Raw genomic sequence first — 23,514 nt, 5'->3', positions numbered from 1 at the left:
ATATGAATATTTTGAATTATAGCAGTAGTGGACAAACTGTGGCTTGGGAGTCACATGTGGCTATTTCATACATATTGTGTGGCTCCCAGAGGTTGAAGAGCTTAACGCGGGCTTACTCTCGAGTAAGTATATGTAATATCAGTCAGTATGAGCGCTGACCTAATAGGCAGGTGACTATTTCCGCTGTGTGTAAAGTGGGGAAGGAGGGGGAAATAGGCAGGCGTGCAAGCTCTTCTCCTCCAACACAAAGGCCACTCAGACACCTAGAACAGTGAAAGAGAGCGCAAGAGCCAAGGGAGAAAAGTGAGCACATAGTGGGAGAGAAGCTGCCAGCTGGGACCACCCGGTCCAGAATTAAGTTTTAATAAAAATGTGTATGTAGTATTTGTTCATATCTTACAGCTCTCAAACATCTGATGTTTATTCTAAGTGAGTTTGGCCACCCCTGTACTATAGCAACACAACAACAGGCTATCACCAAACCAAGGCACAAATGTATCCTTCCTCTGCTTACAAATCAGCATCAGCAACTGTTTAATGGAAAGTCGACTCACTCCCATCATCCATTTAAGCTTCCCTCCCTACTCCACTTCCTCACCCCGTCTGCTTGAGGACTAGTGCTTGTGCAGCACTATGGGTTTACTCCAGCTCAAAATGACACCCTAACTTCAGCACCATGATGTAAGTGCGGCTCCCAAAGCAGCCATTTGAGTGGTCCCTTTCACTTCCTCCTAGGAAGCAAGCCTTTTCAGCTACCAGTTTCTCCCCCATCTCCCACCCCCAATTAGAAGCAGGCGGGGAGCAAATCTGGCTGTGAAATAGCTGGCTACTATTTGAGCAGTCCCTTTAACTTCATTCTAGTGAAAGGGACCACTAAAATGTCTGCATCCCGATTCCTGTTTTCAGGCCACTTCCAGTCCAAAACATCATTGGGGAGTGGGACATCCCCATCCAACCCCCAAAATGCTCCCCAAAGGTCCATGCCAGCAAGGTAAAAGGGGACCTGGCAATCCTATCCCCATACTAAAATGAACAACACTTGCAGTTTCTGCAGGAATGAAATTGACACTACATCATGCAATCCGCCAGATGTACTGGAGGGAAGGTGGTAGGAACCTATTCTGAGAAACAAAGCACAAATATTCACAGTTGTAGCACCCACTGCTTGAAGTTACGTTTTCTCGCAAACCAGAGCCCTGGTTGTCTGTTCCCCTGGGTGTCTGTTCCCCTTCCCGCCACAGTCAATCCTCCAATGGCAAGAGGAAGCATTTTTCTTCCTTTTTAAGTTGGTAGCTCTTTGGAAGGTTTAGAGCTGAAGAAAAAAGGTTCCAGTACTGAACAAGTAATGACTTTCATACAGTAAATCTAAAGTTAAATTCTAAATCAGATACTTGATCTATTACATCTTATCAGCCAGAGAAAGACAAAATATGGCAAATCTTTACAGGCCAATTTTTGAACAAAAAGAGATTTTAAGTAACATTAATAACAGCTGATATTACCCTGCCATAAGTGATGAAGTATCAAGCTGCCTAATAACACCGAAATGTTCACGATCCATTGCCTGGCAAAAACAGCTCCACACAACCATTTTTTTTCATGCTTTATTATAGCCCAGTTACAGTAACCAGGCAGATTACTATGGTGCAATTTCATCATGATATGAACTGGGGAGTGAGGGAGGGGAGAGAATTGAAAATATCATTTGAATTTTTCTTCACAAAATTGACTTCAAAATAGAGACTTATTCCTACATAGGCTCAGGAACAAAACAAAACTCTTCAGCCCCGTAGTTCTTTTCAGATGGTAGCTTCCTGTAAGACCACACTCCTGCTGCTGTGGTCTCACTTTGGCCAGGATAGCCCAGGATAACTCAGGGAAAATCACCCACCACATTCCAAAGCCTCTCCAGAACACACATGCTACTGACCCTAAACGATGCCAAATGGAAAACTACCCAGAGAAAATACTTTTAAAATCCAGAAAAAATAAAAATCAGCAAATTATAGCAAATAAGCTAAGTTCAGGGGGGCAGATTCTTATGTCTTTGCTGCAAAACTAACATCTATTCCAATTTTATCATCTCATGCAACTAAATCACACACTACCTCGTCCATGAAGGAAAGTATGGAATCTGCAAATACCTCTGTTGAGTGTCAGGAAAAAGAAGACCATACAGTTGCAAATCTCACTGGAGGGGTAGACAGGGCAGTGGCCAAGAAAAATCTCCAGTCATGGCTGCCTGCTTACACCCAATTCACACTTTTCACACCATATGCTGGAGGTTGCGTCTTAGAACACAGACGCAGAACACAGTTTGTCAGCCACAAAACTATCGAAGGAGGGGAATCTCCCCATTTAAAAAAAATTAAAAATTAGCAGCTGCTGCTTCAACGGGCAAGAACCACCAGCCCAGCATGGATTTAAGGGAGCACCCTACCAAAAACTTCTAACTATTAATGGAACTTAACTAGCATAAATCATCAGTTGCTACTTGTATTAGTCGCCTGCTCTCTATTTCCTACTGGCTAATACAGGTTCTGACACTCCCCCATGAATATGATATAGTTGCAAGTGTGGGAATAATATTTTAAGATGCTACTTAAATTAGGGCACTTTCATACTTGCTGAATAATGCACGTTGCAACTGGATGTGACTGCATGAAATGCCAATAGCCACTTGCGAATGATCACTAAAATGCACTGAAAGTGGATTGAAAGTACATTTTTCATCATGTGTGAAAGTGCCCTGGCCTCTGGTTTTAAGACAACAATCAGCACACAAGATCATTATGTGTGTGAAGACAATCAAAGCCCAGTAATTACAGCTACATCTCACAGTTGGCCCCCTGAAAAAATAAAATTCAGCCATGTGGTAGTACGCTCCAGGGTGAGCATAAGCCTGGCTGTCATTGTCAAATAAAAGCAGCATCCAAGAGACCAGGCAGGGAATCCCTGATCTGTTTTCAGGCAACTTGAGAGAGAATGTGTCATGGCCTCCCCTGCCCCCAACATGACTGAAAGTAACTTAAAAACTGTTATCCCTATCTATGTGCAGGGGTAAGCCCAACCACAACTTCCTGGCTCCTCCTGCTTTGCACAGCAAAGGCAACAGATAACACATTTGTATTACTCTGCATCTGGGCACACTAACATCACAATTTAAACATACAAGAAATCTAGGTAATATATTAGTATCTTATTTATGCCCCCACTTTTCTCCCTAATGAGAACATCAGATGCCTAACAGATATGGAGCCCTTCACTGCTTCAGAAACAAACGCAATCATAAAGACAGTAAGCAAAGCAAGTCACAAACACCAATAATCTGAAGACTGAGAGGTTAACAGATGCTAGTTGTGAGAACAATGCTTAATATACTGCTTGGGTAAACAGAATGCAGACAGGCCTACTATATTCACAGATCTTATATTCAAAGACAACCACACCTAAGTGTCAGAACATTCTAGACCAAATTTTTTGAAAGTGCTTGAACCTAAACCAAACACTCATTTGTAGCTAACAATTAAGAAGGTGGCAGCATAGGATTTATATTCCGCCCTCCACTCAAGAGTCTTAGAGCAGCTCACAATCTCCTTTACCTTCCTCCCCCACAACAGACACCCTGTGAGGTGGGTGGAGCTGAGAGGACCCTTTCAAGGACAACTCCTGTGAGAGCTATGGCTGACCGTAGGCCATTCCAGCAGCTGCAAGTGGAGGAGTGGGGAATCAAACCCGGTTCTCCCAGATAAGAGTCTGCACACTTAACCACTACACCAAACTGGCATTTTTTTTCCAAACTGCATAATAAAGTTAGTTTACTTGAAGTACTTGAGCCCAATTGCACCTTAAAGACAATCTTTTTCAGGGCATAAGCTTTCGAGAATCAAAACTTAGTTCATCAGATATTTTTGCTACAAAAGCTTATACCCTGAAAAATTTAGGTGGTCTGGATTCAAATACTGTTCTACTACTACAGGCTAATATAATGACCCACCTGAAATGGAATTACCTAGAATATTTCAGTATCTTCTCCACACAAGAATGCCAACTTCAACCAACAGTAATATCCAAATCTTCATAAGGTCAACATCCTAACTCAGAAGAGCTACATCTCATGACTCCAACCACACAACTCTTTGAGCACGAGGAGGAGACTTCTGTGCTGCCCTTTGACCCCCACCAGTCAAACTGCAGCTTTACCAACTTCTACTGAGGGTGTGATTGCTCTAATCTTCATGAAGCCTTTGTGCAATCTACCATTCTAGAGCCTGCCGAACACGTTCCCTTTAATCTTAGCCATTCTATAACATACTTGTGAGAATGCTAATTAATCTAATCTGTCCATGACTCCAAAGAGTGGATTAAGGAGTCCATACAATACAACCAATCTCCGTCAGGTTTTCAGACAAATCTGACAAGTGGGGAGAGTAACACGTCCAACACCCCCTAACTGCTTTGCTGGCAACAGCATGGGGCAGAGGAGTTTGGAGCAGAGTACAAAAAGAACAGGCTTCCCACTCAAAAGTTTAGACCCCGGTCAATTGGCCAGTGGGAATGCTTATTGCTGACTCCAAGGGCCAGTAAAGAATGGAATGGCTGATATTTAACAGAACATTAGGAAAAAACTAGGAATAGCAGCAAGCAATAAAATATATTAGGATGCCACTGCTGTATATGCAAGAGTTGGGAAAGAACATGAAACAAGCAACAAATTCTATTAAAACTCTGTTACTTTAAAATAACTTTAATTACAGTCTTACACATAATTAGGGTTTGTAGAATCTTTCGGGCTCAAGTGCCGTGTTCTACTGGAGAAAGTTTTCCTTCCAGACGTTTCATTCTCAGCTGCAGAGAACATCCTCAGTGGCGCTGCAGCCGGAGCAGGCACTCTGACCTTCTTGGCTGCTGTGCATTGAGTCTTACACATAGTTTTTCAAGAAGGATAGGGCTTGCAGAAGTTACTTGCAAGGGCTGTCCTAGTCTACATTTGTGGAGGTCTATAAAAAGTACTAAATGCTAATGTAACTTGAATTTTTTTGGTCCCTACTGATGACAGAACAGAGTCACAACTGTTTTGGTGTACATGAGGGGAGAGAGATATGAATGTCAAACACTGTGTCTGGGGCTCCAAAGACAAAAAAAACAGGTAACCATAGCTTGGCAGTTTTCCAAACCTCTTACTTGGGCATGGCATTCTACATGTGTCATTTCAGTTAGGAGCATAGCAGAGAAATTTCTTCACAACTGTTATCATTAAACCTTTATAGATTTGAAAAAGACAGAAAAGCAGCTTCATATTTTATTACTAAGGCTCTGATGTAGTATGAGGTTTCATTTGCACAGTTCTAGCAGCTATCAAGAGGCAAACATTAAGCCCAGAAAACTCCACCCTATTGCAACAGAGTACTGCATGCAAAAAAGTATTACCAGGATAGCCAGAAGGCTCTTAAGATAAAGCCATCTTCAAAAAACACATTCTAGCACCTATTCATCTTAGATTACTTCAGAATCTAGGCTATGAACAGACATATTGTTTAACTACAAACATTTAATCTGATGTTTGGGAAGGACATTTCTTCCACTGACTGCATAAGCCACTGCCAAAGGTAGCAATATAGTTCATCTCATAATGACAGACATGAGGGCAGCGTTTTATCCATGACTCATATTCCTGCTATAGACCTACATAAAATGTAACAACCGCATGAAAATTGTACTTTTAAAACTTCATTCAAATCATCAGTACCAGCAGAAGACACAATAAAGGTAATCTTAACTTCACTGCCTACACACACACAAAAACCTACCCAGAAGTTATTGGATAGCTGCCTGAAATGTACTTACACTACACTTTTCGAAACAAGTCATGCTGTGCCCATGTATTTAGAAATGTAACTAAGGTAACTATAACCATAACTATATGTCAGGTTTAGAATGACCATATGATCTTTGATTATCCATAGAAGCATACACCTAGCGAAGAAACACTTGTTATTTTTTCTAAGTATTTCAAGAATCCAGTTGAGTATTGCTCTGTGGGATTTCATTTAAGCACACCAGGGGTTTCTGAAAAACAAGTCATGTTTACCTTCTATTCTTGAGCAGGTGGGTTTTGCTAATTACTAGTGTTACTGCCCTGTGATTTTCACCTGAAGCTTGTATCCCATTATACCCATAATCTCTTACCCAACTTTTAGACTTGGTATTTTCAAAAAACAGCGATGTAAAAATAAAGGCAGGTGTTAAAGCACAGGTTTACTATTACAACCGTATATGTACCAGCGGCATATTATGCCAAACAGGCAACAGAGAAAGCACAAGCTACTTGTTTCCCCATTTCAATAGGGATACGCTAAATTATATATTTTATGCTAGATGTCAGGGTCCCAGATAACCCCTAGAGGTCCTCGTGCTGGAGACACATAAATTCAGTTTATCATGTTACAGCAGAGAAAACTGAAACCTGTCTTACTCATATTTTCTCACACTGATGCTTTCCCCACAAACCGACTTTCAAAATGTCTAGTCTCTATAGATGATTATACCAAAAAGGATCTAGAATAGATCACGAAAAAAAGCCTCAACCATCAGCATCAAAGGGAAGGTCTAGGAAAACTGTTCCTCCAGTGTTCCACCACTGCCCTACAGAGGAACAGCAGAGGGAGGTTCAGAAACCTGTCCTCCATTTCCATCAACACTGCTGTCACTGCTAGATTTTAACTGAGAGCAGCCAAGACATGTCATGTTTTCACAATGTGTCATCACCATTTTTTCCTGAACTGTAGGCACTGGTTTGTGCAATGGTAACCATTAACTGCTTTAAGCATACCAATGACAAAACAGATTAAAAATCCAGCAAATATTGCACCGGCCATTAAAAAAAAAAACTAGTTTCCTTTTTTAAAGTAACTTTACCCTTCTTTATAATTTCACCAGAAAGTTCTGGCTAGGTTGTTTCTTATTTGTAATGTTACATGATAAAATTCTAAATTTAGAAGAATGATAAAACTTTGCAATACGCTGAAAAGATTTACTGACCTATCTTACCAGTATAAGCAAGACGTGAAGTACTATGAACAAATTCATAACTGTGTTTAGCGTGTAACTGAGAAGCACATTTTACAAACTTCCATATCATACAAGTAGGGGCCCACAAGAACATGTTACAGATCATTTCTGAGGGATTAAAGAGCATCTACTGGGACAATCCATCAGCTCTCTTTAGCTCTCATGGACATCTGCAAAGGACAGGCCCAAGAGACTCATGGGATGCTGGAAAATTCCATCACTTGTCAGACCCTTGTCTTCCCACATCATTCCCCAGCTCTTGCCATATGCCAGCTGATGGGGGTGTCTGGAGCTGAAAACACCCAGGAAGTTTGCAGGAACCATCCTTACCCACTCATAGCTCTGGTGTGTGGATTTTTAATTCAAACTTCAAGGCTATCAGAACTAAATATACCGTATTCACTAAGGAACTAGACATAGACACAGCTCGCTCACACTATGGAAAACTCAAGTTTGTCAATTCATTATGTCCAAAATGCCATCAAGCACTTCAAGGTACCAGTGGAAATCCAGAGTCAGCACCTAGACTGAAACTGTCTTGCTTCAGAGAGCCATGCAAGAGTAGTAGGAGAGGGAAAAAAAGAGACAACATAACAGATAAGACAATGCAGAATCTCCCACTGCAGATTCAGTACTTGACTGGTCCTTCTGAAAAATCTGTGTATGCAACAAAGAACTATGGTTATGTGGACATGGTTGGGAGTAAAAGTTCAAGTGTGACTAGGCAGCTAAACCAGGTCTTGACAAATTTATTTAGACTCTAGGAGCCAGTCCATATATTTAGAAGTCAGAATCACTTTTCAGGCTTCACAGATTGGCATTTTAATAACCATATTTTCATATAATTGCTACCATAAAACTTAATCCTAAACTCTTACTTTATTAAAAAACTATGATAAATATGCGTGTAATATAAATAAATATAGGGACAGCCCTGGCTGTTGTCATCACCCATAACAAAATGATAACCTCTGTTCCTAGTCTAACTTCTTCCCTATTCCTGATAATCAGATTATTGCTTTTAAAAACTCTAACTGAATATTAGAGCCAGTATAGAAAACAACCAGTTAAGAAATGACCTGATCTCCCAGCATTCAATGGTATAAGCTTAACACATAAACAAGCAATAACAAAAATGCACCTGTATTTTTATGCCATGGAGCAAAATATTGATATAAAAAGATACGTAAATAAGTTATGTACTTTGCTAAGACATACTGCTGAAAATTGCTAGGGGCCACAATGAAATGTCTAGGTGCCATGATGACCTAGGACTTGTTAAAACCTGAACCAAACTAACATGAAGATTACCAGTTTGGAGAGCTGTTCTTGATGGTTATTCAGAGACATTGCGGCCACCAGGTTTAGCTGAAACCTCTTAAGGATCCATTTTATTTTCTCATGAAGATGATGATGATATTGGATTTATATCCCGCCCTCCACTCCGAAGAGTCTCAGAGCGGCTCACTATCTCCTTTCCCTTCCTCCCCCACAACAGACACCCTGTGAGGTGGGTGGGGCTGGAGAGGGCTCTCACAGCAGCTGCCCTTTCAAGGACAACCTCTGCCAGAGCTATGGCTGACACAAGGCCATGCTGGCAGGTGCCAAGTGGAGGAGTGGGGACTCAAACCCGGTTCTCCCAGATATGAGTCCGCACACTTAATCACTACACCAAACTGGCTCTCCTTTAAACATTGTTTAAATTAATTGTCCGCATAGGTGTTTGAGATCTGAAAATAAAGCAACTCAACTTCACACAAAGTTCTTGCAGAGCTGAACTAGCAGCCCTTAAGCTTGGGGTGCAGGTCACATCACCCAGGTCTCAAGAGTATCCTATCCTAATTTATTAGTAATGTAGCCTTTAATTGAGAATACACTAAAATGTTTAAAGGAAATTTTTCATCTGTTTAACTCCCAATTAAAGAGAGTTTACTTAAAGGAGCTTGCTTACTTAAGGGAGCTATTTTGGTTCTGGTGTGTTACTGTGACAGAGAGGAATGGCCTTTCCTCCTAAACTCTAGCTTTTGTCTATTAGCATTTATAGTGCTAGTAATTTTTTTTTTAAAAAAACTCACAATATTCCACACCACTAGACCTCTACCCAAGCCAGTGTCTGGTAGTGGTGATATGCTGTGCCCAAAGGCACAAAGCGCACTTGTACGAATTTTTATGTCATCAGTATCTGTCTGTTCATCCCTCACAGTTCAACACACTCAAAGGCAATCACCACAGAAGTCATCACAATTAGTTGAAGGAGCTGCAGAAATCTCTACCTGGAAAGTCAGTGAAAAATATTTAAAGACTCATTGTACAACCCACTGGATTTATTTGTGATATACTTAACTGTCTTAAGTATTGAATAAATAATGTTATATCCATGCTTTGCTATTTCCCATTGCAGAAACGCATTAATTCTTAATGTTTAAGTATATTACACGCTATTTTGAGTTTAGCAAACTAGTCATTTCACCCAGTGAAGCCAAATTTTATGCAGTAACCGCATATGCAAATATGAACAGTTTCCAAGTCTTCAAAAAGAGAGCAATTTGAGCAACACATCAGGAATGCAACCAAATCTGGAAAGATATATCATTTGGTCAATTGCAAGGCTGACTTAGCATTAATTCTGAACAGTATTATCCCAACATACCTGCCATGACAATTGTAGCATTGCTGCTTTTGATGTCATCCTCCTCCATACTTCTGTTAGAGGTCTTCTCTTTTACTCCATGTGCAGCATTATCGAAAGTTACACATCTGTTGGACAAAGTATCTTCACTGATTGACTGACTAATTTTGCTGTTAGATTCAAGTACAGAAGACATGTCTCCAGACTGAGAAGTTTCAATGGATTCCATCTGACAGGAACTTTTAGCTTGTGACACATTCTTTGAAGATACTGGCAGAGATTCCTCATCACTGTCAAATCCAAATGGATCTTCTATTGCTTCTTCTTCTACTTTGGGTTTTTTAGGAATTTCAGAAATGTCTGCCTTGATGTTGGGCCTCTTCTGTCCTAGCTTGGCCATAAAGGTAGTTTCTCCCCATTTTGTACTAAGAGTGGTCCGTTTGTTGGAAAAAACTTCATCAAATTTTGAACTGCCATTACCCCCTTTCCTGCTATATGTCTTTCCAAATCTGGATGTCATTTTGACGCCTCTTTCATATTCTCTGTAAAAGAAAAAAAGCATTTTAGAATACCATTTTTAATTCATTAACAGTACAACCATGAGCTTCCTCGTCAAATTTACCAACAGCTAAAATAGCAACTATGCTAATTTGGTACTTTTACAGAATAGGATCACCAGAAGCAGCACAAGCTAAAAATGAAAGTTTAAGCGATGTAGCCAGACACAATACTTGTTATTCTGAATTGAGACTTCCCTAACCAAGCATTATACGTAATTACTTCTGGTTTACTATCAACAATGTTAATTTTAAAAGATATCTGGCTCTACCTGCATCAGATCTTGAATGATACTACCCATATTTCAGAATCCTATCCTGTCCCACCCACAAGTTAAACTGGGGATGGGGGAAGAGGTTTCTAACTCTGGCCATATCAACAGGCAGGGCTGCCACTGTGCTATTATCTGGCATCAGAGGCTCCCTCACCCTGCTGCTACAACCATACACAACTTTTGTTATCATTGACAACATGACTTTGTTTTCTCTGTGGTTTGAACAACAGGTGCAATCTTGTCTACTATGGAGGTATATCAAGTAGAAGAGCATCATAGAAGGCTAGTAATGGAAGGGAATCAATCCATCACATATTTTACTACTACCTAAAAGATAAGCAAGGTGTCCTTGCTTAAAAGATTTATAAGATAAAAGTTAGGTAACAACACTATGATCCTAGAAGAGCTATTTCACAGTGGATTATACCAGTTTTGTAGAGATCTACAAATGCTATTGCATTCTACCTATCTGCAAAGGTAGCAGCTGTCAAAGGGAATGATCAATCATCACTAAAATGAGGAGTGGTACCTGCATTTTGAATTACAGCTATTAATTTCAAAGAGAGAGATAGCCAGCACCTCACAAAGCCAAATTCTGAAGTACAGGGCAGGGAGACCAATTATTCAATATGATTTAGCAATAACTGGACAATACTTTAGCAGAACATAAAACTGACAAACTTTTGTCCACCTGCCTGCCCATTCCAACACATACCGTACCTATGTTACTGATAGAAATAATGTGACAGCTTACTCCTTTTTGATCACATTATGAAAAGCTTCTTATTAGTTAACAGCTCTCCTCTTGGATGTGAATGTCAAGTCTTAGAGTTCTTGCCTAACATCACACTCCTGGCAACTGACTTAAGATTCTTTACATGCAGTTTTCATGAAACATGACCATTTCTACACCCTCATTAACAGACTAAAAAAACCGTTGGTGACTGTGACCATGGTGCAGCCTGAAATCACAGAAGATAAATGCTAAATGTTTCTTTCTCAGCGCTCATCTCTGAATATCCACAACTACCAACCAGCCTTCTGATCACCCTAGGACAGGGGATACCAAACTTTCTGAACTAGAATCCACTTCTAAAATTACTGCAGTTTTCAAGATCCAATTGTGAAGTTACTCCATGCTACTACAACCCACCTAACAGTCATGTTCTGCTATCAAAAGCCAACTCAGTTTGAGAGTCGGCATAATGTAGCACTTAAAAGGGTTGGACTGGGAGACCTAGGTTTGACCCTGTACTCTGTTATGGAAGCTTGCTGGGTGTCCTTGAGCCAGTCATACATACCCAGTCTAACACTTAGGGTCATTGTGATGATAAAATGGAGGAGAGGAAGAGAACAATGTAAGCTGATTTTGGCCCCCATTGGGGAGAAAGGCAGGGTGTAACTAAACACTAACCTAGGAGACATTCAGCTAAAGATAAAGGAATGAGAAGCTTCAATGTGTCTATTCAAGACAAGAGTCATGCAGATGAGCCAATACTGTTAAAGATATTGGGGCTATTGTTCTCTGATTGCCTTTCAAATTTAGGACACCCGCATCCCAAAACACTTGACTTTTTTTTTTTTTAAAGGCTATTGCATTTTTTTTTCAACCACATGATAGTAGAATGGTAGGTCTTTTACATATATAGTCTCTCCTTGCATATAACACACTATTTCTTCAAGTTTATATCTCACATCAGAAAATCAAAACAAGTTGTTCTTGATAGGCCACATACAACACAAATCAAGCCACAGTTTGCCAAAACCACCATACAATAACGTTTATTATAGTAGTCTGAAGTCTAGACGTTACAAAATATGATTAACTTTGCTGGATCTTGAGAAGATCAGACTTGTCCCCAGATGGAGCTTGTGAACTGTATCTCTAACAAAAACTTGGTATGTTGCATCCAGTACTCCAAGCCTGTACACCTCAAAAATCAGGAGCAGAATGAAGTTAGTGGCAAGTGTCACAGACTACCAGAGGGCAATTCCAGAATTATGCTTGAAGAAGAAGAAGATATTGGATTTATATCCCACCATATACACTCAATCTCAGAGCAGCTCACAATCTCCTTTACCTTCCTCCTCCAAAACAGGCACCCTGTGAGGTAGGTGGGGCTGAGAGGACTCACAGCAGCTGCCCTTTCAAGGACAGCTCTGTGAGAGCTATGGGCTGACCCAAGGTCATTCTAGCAGGTGCAAGTGGAGGAGTGGGGAATCAAACCCGGTTCTCCCAGATAAAAGTCCACACACTTAACCACTACACCAAACTGGATCTTGTGTTATCCCTTTTACCACAAGACTTCAAGTCTCGTTTGGTTTAAATTTTTTGGCATAGCTGTTTTAAGCTAATTTACAATTATTATTTGACAACAGCACACAAATATTAGCAAAGCTAGCACCAGCCACCTTTACAGAATTCCTTGCTAAACACAAAATTGTATTAGAACTACAAATAAAGTAGATCTCCTCAATAATACCTGAATGCATGCTCAACTGCATTAGAAAAGCCTGGCAGGAGAGGCAAGTCATGCTCTCTGGAGTAGTCCCACTGGCATCAATACAACCTACCAGTCCAAAACATATGTACAGTCACTATAGTACACATTCAACTCCAGAATAGCAATTTTAACTTTAAAAACGTATTAATAAAGCTGTCTAAAAATTGTTTTCCATGTAATGGTATTATTCTTTAATCGCCTTGCAATTAAGAAAATTTTAAAACTCCAAATGCTTGCAGTCAATCTGTAGACCTAAAACAACTCAGATATATTCTGAACACAGTCCCTTACCATGATTTAAAAATAAAACTGCCCAGATTTTAGATTTTAACAGATTAAACATTTATCTTCTTTCAGCCGCCTCAGAATATTTTAGTTTTGCTTTCTAATTTCCAGGATATCCCTTTCACATCAGCAGCCACTCATCAAAGCTGGTACAATGAAAAATAAAGGTCAGCAGAGATTTACTACCTGAAACTTTAACAATTACGCTTACACAATTTTTCCCAGCATCTTACAAGGGTAGTTCACTTTGCCTGATCAGCCCTTCTGAAAAGAAGCATGCCTCAAGTACCTTAATAATGCAGTTCATAACATAGCTCTTAGATAATGGCCTGTCTTCCTTGCTACATTTAACTCCAGGCACTGATGATGATGCCAAAAGAGATGAGAGAGAAGAGAATACAGCCTTCCACAATGAAAACAACACTAGTGGGTGACAGCACTGTCATTTTCCTTCTCAAGGTAAATATCAAGGCCCAAAGCTCATGGATAGTGCTGGGGAGCTCAGAAAGAACTGGGCTCTGTGTACTGGGACTCCTAAGGATAATGGAGAGGAAAAAGGTAAGGAACACATACTGAACCCCCAAGAGGCCTGGCCACACCAGAAGGCAGGAAAGGGGAATAGTGACCCTTGAGAAGCTCTGACAAGAGTTTCGCAGATGTCCCTGTTTATACTTAAGCTTCCCCAGAGCTGTACCTGCACTGAATGGGTGATTCTGAGAGGCCCAACCAATGTTCCCTCTAAGCTGCAAAGTCTTGTGAGCAAGAATTCTACTTTGTGAGCTCCTGGAATTAAAGTTGTGAGCTGCTGAATAAATTATTGTGTTCTTGGGGGGGAGGGGGGGGTCATCCTTCCTGAGCTAAAGCAAAAAATGTGTGAGCTGGAGGCTAAAAATCCATGAGCCAACTCACGCTAACTCAGCTTAGAGGGAACACCGGGCGCAACGTATCTTCCCCATTTCCCTACCCACTGGTGGGCAGAGTTGGAGGGGGGGAAAGTGCTTTGAGAGAGACAGCAGCTCTGGAAGGCTGTTTCTACACTCATGGTTGATTCTGATTTTATGAGCATTGAATACCCTTGATCGAAAGTACTCTTGCAAAGTGAGGAGTATCTCTGGAGTATTTCCCAGAGCTGTACCTGCACTGAATGGGCGAGTCTGAGAGGCCCAACCAACGTTCCCTCTAAGCTGCAAAGTCTTGTGAGCAAGAATTCTACTTTGTGAGCTCCTGATATTAAAGCTGTGAACTCCTGGAATTAAAGTTGTGAGCTGCTGAATAAATTATTGTGTTCTTGTGGGGGGGGGGGGTTGTCATCCTTCCTGAGCTAAAGACGACTTAAGATAACGCAGAGCAAGGCAGAAGTGACGACGGTATGCAATGCAGATGAGAGAGGACCTTGTGTCAAGTGCAGGAACAGCCGAAGTCCACGTCTGTCCCAGATGACGCTCCGCACCTGATCCTCCCGCCTGGAAGGAAGCTCCTTCCCCAACAGCTGGGCAGAAAGCCCCTCGGGGTGGGGGGGGGGTGACATTCAAATTAGAAATCACTTCCCTCCCTCCCACCCACCCCGAGTCAAGGGCGGGAGAAGCAGCAGCAACCTGGCCTCCCAGCTGCGCACAAGGCTCGCAGCCTGATCCTCCCTTACGCAAGAGCACCGGGAAGAGGAGGAGGAGGAGGGGGGGGGGGAGAGAGGAGAAGCCTGGTCGAGGCAGGGAGGAAGATTCAGGCCCCGACGGGGGAGGGGAAGCTACCTCGGCCAGCCGGCCTCCTGCTCCTCGCAAACGCCCGTGGCGAGAGCGAGGCCGCCTCTTCCCGCTGTGGGGGGCCCGGGGAGCCAAAAAAGAGCCAGCCCCCCCTTCGTGAGCCAAGCCAAAACATGTGAGAGCCGGAAGCTCACACTGTCTCAGCTCCGAGGGAGCGCCGCCCCCGAGGCCGAGCGACGGCAGCTGGAAAGCAGCGCCCCACGCAGCCAGGCCTCCCTTTCTCCCCCCACCCGGCCGAAGCAACTTCCGCCCCACCCGGCCTGCCCTCTTCCCGCGGCCCGAAAGCGAGGAAAAAGAAGAAGTTCTCTCCGTCCGTCAGTCCCTGCCTTCTGCGCCACGGCGAGGCCTCCTCCTCCTCGGGCTCCGTCTGTCAGGACTTACCTCAGCCAGGCCCAGGGAGGGGAGCGGGCGCGCGAGCGAGGAAGAGGGGAAAGCACAGCCGCCGGGATAGGTGGAGGGGAGCGACTCCCCGGTCTCGCGCGCCCACGTCACTCTTCGAATCCCCAACTGTCGCCCAACCGTCGCTCTGGCTCGCTGACTGAGCGGCTCCGCTGCTTCTTCTTCTTTTCCTCCCCGCTCAGTCGGGCGACGCCCCCGGCTTCTTCCTCTCCCTTTCCCCCCCCCCCCACCCCGAGGTCGTCAGCAGCGCCGGCGCCGCCTCCTCCGGCGCCGCCGCCTCCTCCTCCGCCCGCGCGCCGGGACGAGTGCGACTACTGCGGCTGCTCTCTCAACAGGGCCCTGGACCATCTCTCCGCCATTTGCCCCCCGCTCCTTCCGTCACTGCGCCTCGCGCACTCAGGCCTCCTCCTCGTCGTCGTCCCCCCCACCCTCCGTGCCTTCGCCGCGGCCAATCGCCGCCCGCTTTACTCAGCCGGCCGGGGCCGGGCGACGTCGCGCATGCGCCGGCGGCGGCGCGGCCGACAGGGGGCGGAAGGGCGCGTGCGCGGAGGGAGACTCGCTGGGATTTGTAGTTGGGCGTCGAGAGGCGGCTCGCGAGCCTGTCTGCTTTCTCCCTTCGGGAAGCCTATTTGAAGTCTCCGGAGGATTGAGGTTGCACCGCGCTGACTCAGCGACCCGGTGGTTTTTCTCGATTGCAGCTTCTTTTTAGGGGAAAAAAAAGTCTGATATTTGTTATGTTGCTTCCGCATGCAGCATTTTTTTTTAATTGTTAACTACTGTTCCAAGAAAACCAACTTATTCCGGTCAGAAGAAAATTTACACCCTGCTAACAGATTATCAATACCTTTGGCTCTAGCCCAGGGGTGGTCAAACTGTGGCTCGGGAGCCACATGTGGCTCTTTCATACATATTGTGTGGCTCTTGAAGCTCTCACAGCCCCTTCGGTGGGCTTGAAGAAGGCATTTGTCTCTTTAAATCATTTCTCCAAGCCAGCTGGGAACTTGGACAGTACATTTAAAGTTAAAGTTGCTTTCTTTTCACCTCTCACCCTCTCCCCTCTTCTATTTGCCTGACTTCCTTTCTTCCTTGCAGCTCTTAAACATCTGATGTTCATGTCTTGCGGCTCTCAAGCATCTGATGTTTACTCTACGTGGCTCTTACGTTAAGCAAGTTTGGCTGCCTCTACTCTAGCCTCTGTGTAAATGGGGCAAAATAAAATATAATGGATGAAATGCTCTAAAACTGTAGCTCCACAGATAAATTAAAATTTGATGGTATCTTCCCTTGAGTAGAGCGGTTGACATTGACTGAAACGGCAAAGATGTGAATGCCTTTCTGAGAATTTGAAATGAAATGTTCACCAAATAAGGGGACCTAGCATGTTACATGGTCTCTTTTAAAGTTTGAACCAAGGTCTCTTAAAAAGTTTGTAACCCACTTAACCCGTTCTGTATATTTATCGGACCATTCTTAATTTCTGTTGGACCACTTCTTATGATACTGGGTTTCACCTTGGTATTGTGATGGCCACATACAATAAACCTGCTTCTGCTACTTCTGTTCCTCGTTTGAGTTCATTTCCAGTTTGCATCAAACTGAATACTTGTGTATTTTGCGGGGGGGGGGGGGGAGGCTTGCGTGGAAGAAAATAAAGACTTCCAGTCGGCATGATCCAGTCAACCTGCAAAGGCTCAGAAAGTTGATTCAGGTGTTGGTCTGAAGCAACAGAATACAGTTGGTGTCCAAGAAGCAACTTCAAGACCCAAAAAGTTATTCCAGGTATAAGCTTTCATGTGCACATACACACTTCTTCAGCTACAATGAAATGGGAGAAAAACCATTCAGGCTTATAGACAAGACTGAAAAGCAAATTAGCATACAACATGATGCAGACACTTTTTCAGGTGGTTAAAACAATTTTTATTTAGTAACATATGGTAACAAATTATATTTCTTGCATCATTAATAACTTTTTTTATCCCATATATTACTTTCTACCCACCCCTCCCTCCATTACTTGACCCCCGCCGGTGTTATTTACTTAAAGTACTAATGTTTAAAGGTACCCAAACTAATAAAAACAAAAATTAATATTCTTTTTTCTAAGACTTAATCATTATCAAAAATTGTCCAATGTCCTTTTATTTTCCACTTTTTCTACATATCTTCTGAACTTTTTCCACTCCATCTTAAAAACTTCTAAATCATAATCTCTTAAAAATCTTGTTAATTTGTCCATTTCACTCCATGTCATAACTTTTACAATCCAATCCCATTTCTCTGATATTTTTTCTTGCTTCCACAACTACAACAACAACAACAAATTTTATTTGTATCCCGCCCTCCCCGCCGGAGCAGGCTCAGGGCGGCTAACAACATGGCTCAGAGCCAAATTATACAGGTGAATAAAACTACATCAAACATCAAACATTTAATTAAAATCTGGTTAGGCTTTAAAATTAAGTTAATTTTTTAAAAGTGCTAGTGCTACATTTACTTTTTCTGATGGCGGTTTCCTTCGTAATTTCCATTTCGATCAGGGAAAGCCAGTCTGAAGAGGAAGGTCTTGCAGGCCCTGCGGAACTGTTCTAGGTCCCGCAGGGCCCGCATTTCCTCTGGAAGTTGGTTCCATAGGCTCGGGGCTACAGAGGAGAAGGCCCGGTTACGGGTGCTTTGCAGCTTCACCTCTCTCGGTCCGGGGACAGTCAGCAGGTTTTTCCCGGCTGACCTCAGTGCTCTCTGGGGTTCATATGAGGAGAGACGGTCCCTAAGGTAGACAGGTCCTCGACCATATAGGGCTTTAAAGGTAATGACCAGCACTTTGTAACGAACCCGGTATGTAACTGGCAGCCAGTGCAGTTCGCGCAGCCCAGGCTGTATGTGCTCCCATTTAGGGAGTCCCAGCAACAGTCTAGCCGCTGCGTTCTGCACCAGTTGCAGCTTCCGGGTTCGGCACAGAGGCAGCCCCATGTAGAGGGCATTACAGTAATCCAGTCTCGAGGTGACCGTTGCATGAAGCACCATTGCCAGATCTTGGCGCTCTAGGAAGGGAGCCAACTGCTTTGCCCGCCTTAGATGGAAAAAGGCTGACTTGGCAGTGGCTGCAATCTGGGCCTCCATTGATAATGCAGGCTCCAGTAAAACTCCCAGGCTCTTAACTCGGTGCACCGCTTTCAACGGCGCCCCGTCGAAGACCGGGAGAAGTATTTCCCCTCCCCGAGCGCCCCGACCCAGACAAAGGACTTCTGTCTTCGCTGGATTCAGTTTCAGCCCGCTCTTCCTCAACCAGGTTGCCAAATCCTGCAGGGCCCGGTCTAAATTCTCTGGGACGCAGTCAGGCCGGCCGTCCATTAGCAGATAGAGTTGGGTGTCATCTGCGTATTGATGGCACCCAAGTCCGTGTCTCCTGGCAATCTGGGCAAGGGGGCGCATGTAGATGTTAAATAACATCGGTGAGAGAACTGCCCCCTGAGGCACTCCGCAATCCAGTGTGCGCCTCTGGGACAGCTCGCCCCCAATTGCCACCCTTTGTCCCCGATCCTCGAGGAAGGAGGCAAGCCATTGTAAGGCAGACCCCCTCACCCCTACATCGGCGAGGCGGCGGGTCAGTAGCCGATGGTCGACCGTGTCGAACGCAGCCGACAGGTCCAACAACATCAGCACCGCCACACCGCCCCGATCCAGGTGCCGTTGGAGATCATCTACCAGGGCGACCAGTACTGTCTCCGTCCCGTAACCCGGGCGAAAGCCGGACTGGCAAGGGTCTAGGATGGAAGCGTGCACGTATAATGTTCTAGCAGCTGAAAGCAAGTACCAAATTATAGTTCTATCTTCTTTTGGAAATTTTTCCATTTGTAATCCCAACCGAAAAGTCTCTGCAACTTTCTTAAATTCGTATCCCAAGATCCTAGAAATTTCTTGTTGAATCATCTGCCAATACTTTTTTGCTCTTTCACAAGTCCACCACATATGGTAGAAAGAACCTTCATTTTTTTTACATTTCCAACATCTGTCTGGCATCTTATTATTCATCTTTGCCAATTTCTTAGGAGTCATACACCATCTATACATCATTTTAAAACAGTTCTCTTTAATACTATGACACGTTGAAAGCTTCATAGAGTTCTTCCACAAATATTCCCAAGTTTCCATCTGTATTTCTTTATTTACATTAATTGCCCACTTAATCATTTGAGATTTCACTACTTCATCTTTCGTAGACCATTTTAAAGTAATTTATATAATTTTGAAATTAATTTTTCATTGTCTCCAAGCAGAACTTTTTCTATTTCTCTTTGCTCTTATTCCTTCAGTTTTAATGTCATTCTCTACCAAGCTCTTTATTTGTTGTATTTGAAACCAATCATATTTGTTATTCAGCTCTTCAGCAGTTTTCAATTCCATTTTGCCACTTTGTATTTTTAATAGTTGATTATATGACAACCACTTTTCTTTACCTGTCTCAGCTGTTATTTTTATCACTTCTGCTGGCACTATCCATAGCGGTTTTCTCTCATCAACATGTTTCTTATATTTCATCCATATATTTAGCAAGCTGTTTCTTATATAATGGTGAGAGAAAAAGCCATCTGTCTTTTTCCCCCCATAATACATATAAGCGTGCCAGCCAAATTTATTTCCATGACTTTCCAACGCTAAGAGTTTTTTGTTTAACAACATTATCCATTCTTTTATCCATACTAAGCAAACTGCTTCATGATATAATTTTAAGTCTGGTAATTGAAATCCGCCTCTCTCTTTTGCATCTGTTAAAATTTTCATTTTAATTCTTGGTTTCTTCCCCAGCCAAACAAACTCTGAAATTTTTCTTTACCATCTATTAAATTGTTTACTGTCTTTCACAATTGGAATAGTTTGAAACAAATACATTATTCTTGGTAGAATATTCATTTTAATTGCGGCTATTCTAACCAACAATGACAAATTAAGTTTATTCCACTTTAACATACCTTCATCCATTTTACACCATAGCTTCTCATAATTATTTTTGAACAAATCAATATTCTTCATTGTTATCTCCACACCCAAATATTTTACCTTGGAGGTAACTTAACAGCCCGTTAGTCTCTGCAATTCTTGTTGCTTATTTATTTGCATATTTTACATAGAAGTTTTGATTTTTCTTTATTAATACAAAGTCTCGCCAACTCCCCATATTCTTGTATTTTGGCTAACAACAAAGGTGTGACTTATATGGGGTTTTCATTTATAAACATTATATCATCTGCAAGTGCTCTGTATTTGTAAGTATATCCTTTTACTTTTAATCCTTCTATTTCTTTATCTTCTTGAATTTGCATCAGTAATATTTCAAGAGTCATTATAAACAACAGTGGGGAAAGTGGACAACCTTGTCTTCTACCTTTACTAATTATCATGTCTTCTGTAAGATCAGCATTTATACATAGCCTTGCACGTTATTCAGTATATATTGCTTTTATCATTCTTATAAAGCTTTCTCCCAGCTCCATTTTCTCCATTACTGCAAACATAAAATCCCAATTTAAATTGTCAAATGCTTTCTCTGCGTCCGCAAAGAATAATGCTACATCCTTTTCTGGATGTCTTTCATAATATTCTACAATATTTACAACAGTTCTGATATTGTCTCTTATTTGCCTTTTGGGAAGAAACCCCGCTTGATCTTCCTTTATAAAATGTATCAAATATTGTTTAAACCGTTCTGCCAAGATTCTTATATATATTTTATAGTCATTATTTAATAATGAAATTGGTCTATAATATTTTGCGTTCGTAACATCTCTATCTTCCTTTGGAATCAACGAAATAACAGCTTCCTTCCACGTATTTGGTATTTTCCCTTTTGTTCTTATCATATTCATCAATTTCTGAAGTTTCGGGATTAACTCCTCTTTGAGGGTTTTAAAAAATTTAGCTGTATATCATCTGGCCCAGGTGCTTTTCCATTTTTCATTGCATTAATTGCTGCTTCAATTTCTATTTTTTCAATTGGATTGTTCAAAACTTTTTGCATATTTTCTGCTAAGGGTGCTATTTTTATCTTTTGTAAGTACTCATCCATCTTTCCTTTCCTTATTTTAACACCTTTAAATAACTTGGCATAATACTTAAAGAATTCTCTTTTTATTCCTTCTTGATCTACCACCTCTCTTCCATCCACCACAATTTTATTAATAATTTTACTTTCTCTCTTTTTCTTCAATTGCCAGGCCAAATATTTTCCAGGTTTGTTTGCTCCCTCGAAAGATTTCTGCTGCAGTCTTTTTAGATTCCATTCTAGTTCTTTATTTAACAAATGTCTCATTTGCGTTTGTAATATTGCAATCTCCCTTATAATTTTCTTTTTCCCTGGCCTTTTTCTCAGTTCCCCCTCTTTTTTCTTTATTTCATTTTGAATGTCCAACATCTGTTTTTCTTTTGCCCTCTTATCTTTGTTATTCAATGTAATCAATATTCCTCTCATTACTGCTTTATAAGCATCCCAGACCGTCTGAAATTCTATATCCTCTTTATCGTTTATTTGGAAGAAAGCTTTAGTTTCATTTTCTAGAGATGTCACTATTTCTTTATTCTGTAGTAAATCTTCATTCAATCTCCATCTTCTCAACTTCTTAGACAATTTTGTAATCCACATTATTGCGTTATGGTCAGCCCCAATTTTAGGTAAAATCTCTATTTTCTTTGTTAGAAGGCCTAAGTCTTTAGTGCCCCACAACATGTCAATTCTGGAAAAAGTTTTATTTCTTGGTGGAAAAAAAGGTATAGCCCCACACTTCAGGATTAAATTTCCTCCATATATCCTCCAAATTTTCTTGTTTGACCAATTAAAAAAAAGACTTTGGCAATTTTTCTTCCTTATTTTTTTTACCCCCAGACCTATCCAGTGTGTTCTTAATTATTCCATTAACGTCCCCCATTATCAAAGCTTGGTCATAAGTCAGTTCATCAAATTGTTGTATAACGTCTTTTTAAAAAGCATCCTTTGCACCATTTGGTGCATAGAGTCCCAATAACAACATTTTTTTTGCATTTAATATTGTTTCTACTGCTACAAATCTTCCATCTTTATATTTAAACACTAATTTTGGCTCCAATACTTGTTTAATATAGAAAATCACTTCCCTTTTCTTTTTTTCAGCCAATGAATAAACTTCTAGTCCCAGTTGTTTATTCCATAAAAATTTGTAATCCTTTTGTTTGATATGCACTTCTTGTAAACAATTTTGTTTTTTAATCCAATGAAACGTTGCCTTTCTTTTTTGTGGTGAATTTAGTCCATTTACATTCCAAGATAATAATTTGTAATCCATCATGGTGCAAATTCTTTATGTTCTTCATAAAACCTACGCAGTTCCTGTGTGCTTGCAATTGTATTCCTTTTTCCTTGCAGCTCAAAGCTCAGACCTTCAGGTATTATCCATCTATACCCCATTTCATTATCACATAGTTTTTCTGTCAATTTTTTGTATGCTTTTCTGTCATTTATCACTTGTCTTGGCAATTCTTTCATGATTCTTACTCTGCTGCCTCCCACTATCAATGTCTTTTCAAAATTTTTATTCAAGATTTTTCCCACCATTTCTTTTGTCATATATCTTATAACCACATCTCTTGGTAGATTAGTTTTCTTGGCATATAGTGAGTTCACTCTATACATATAGTCATACATGCTTCTAGTTCCTTCAGGATCTTCCTCCAAAAATTCTGCAATTATTCTTATTATATATCCTTTCAAATCAGTCTCTTCATCCTCAGGTACTCCTCTCAGACGTATCTGGGTTTCCATCAATTTGAAGTCATGAATTGCCACCTTTTCTTGCATTTTTAGCAAGGTGGAATCATGTACTTTCACTCTCTCTTCCACCTCTTGCACTTTCTTTGAAGTTACCACAGTCTCATTTCTGAGATATTCTATATCTTTCCTTAGCTCTTCAATGTCTTTTCTAATTTCTTTTTTAGAAGCAGTTATCATGTCTCTCACCCCTTTCATCATCCTGGCTTCCATTGCTTCTAATTGCTCTTGCATTTTCT

The 23,514-nt window shown here is 41.5% G+C and overlaps 1 protein-coding gene across 2 annotated transcripts in view; it reads right to left on the bottom strand.

Moving 5' to 3' along the window:
- Window positions 1–15,921, bottom strand: part of WAPL (WAPL cohesin release factor) — a 58,724-nt gene extending 42,803 nt beyond the window's left edge. The window contains exons 1-2 of one of the 2 annotated variants that reach the window (XM_060241065.1): window positions 15,463–15,921; window positions 9,722–10,242 (exon numbers count right to left, since the gene is read on the bottom strand). In XM_060241065.1, coding sequence (XP_060097048.1) covers window positions 9,722–10,220 — 499 coding nt within the window. In that variant the 5' untranslated portion in view covers window positions 10,221–10,242; window positions 15,463–15,921. Of the gene's footprint in view, window positions 1–9,721; window positions 10,313–15,462 lie in introns of those variants that run through there. The other variant, XM_060241063.1, reaches the window with a different exon arrangement.
- Window positions 15,922–23,514: the final 7,593 nt, after the last annotated feature.

Source organism: Heteronotia binoei, chromosome 6 (genome assembly GCF_032191835.1).
Source record: "Heteronotia binoei isolate CCM8104 ecotype False Entrance Well chromosome 6, APGP_CSIRO_Hbin_v1, whole genome shotgun sequence".
In the NCBI taxonomy this organism is placed as follows: Eukaryota; Metazoa; Chordata; class Lepidosauria; order Squamata; family Gekkonidae; genus Heteronotia; species Heteronotia binoei.
Note: the sequence above shows the minus strand (reverse complement) of the source record. Positions and strands in the feature narration are given on the sequence as shown.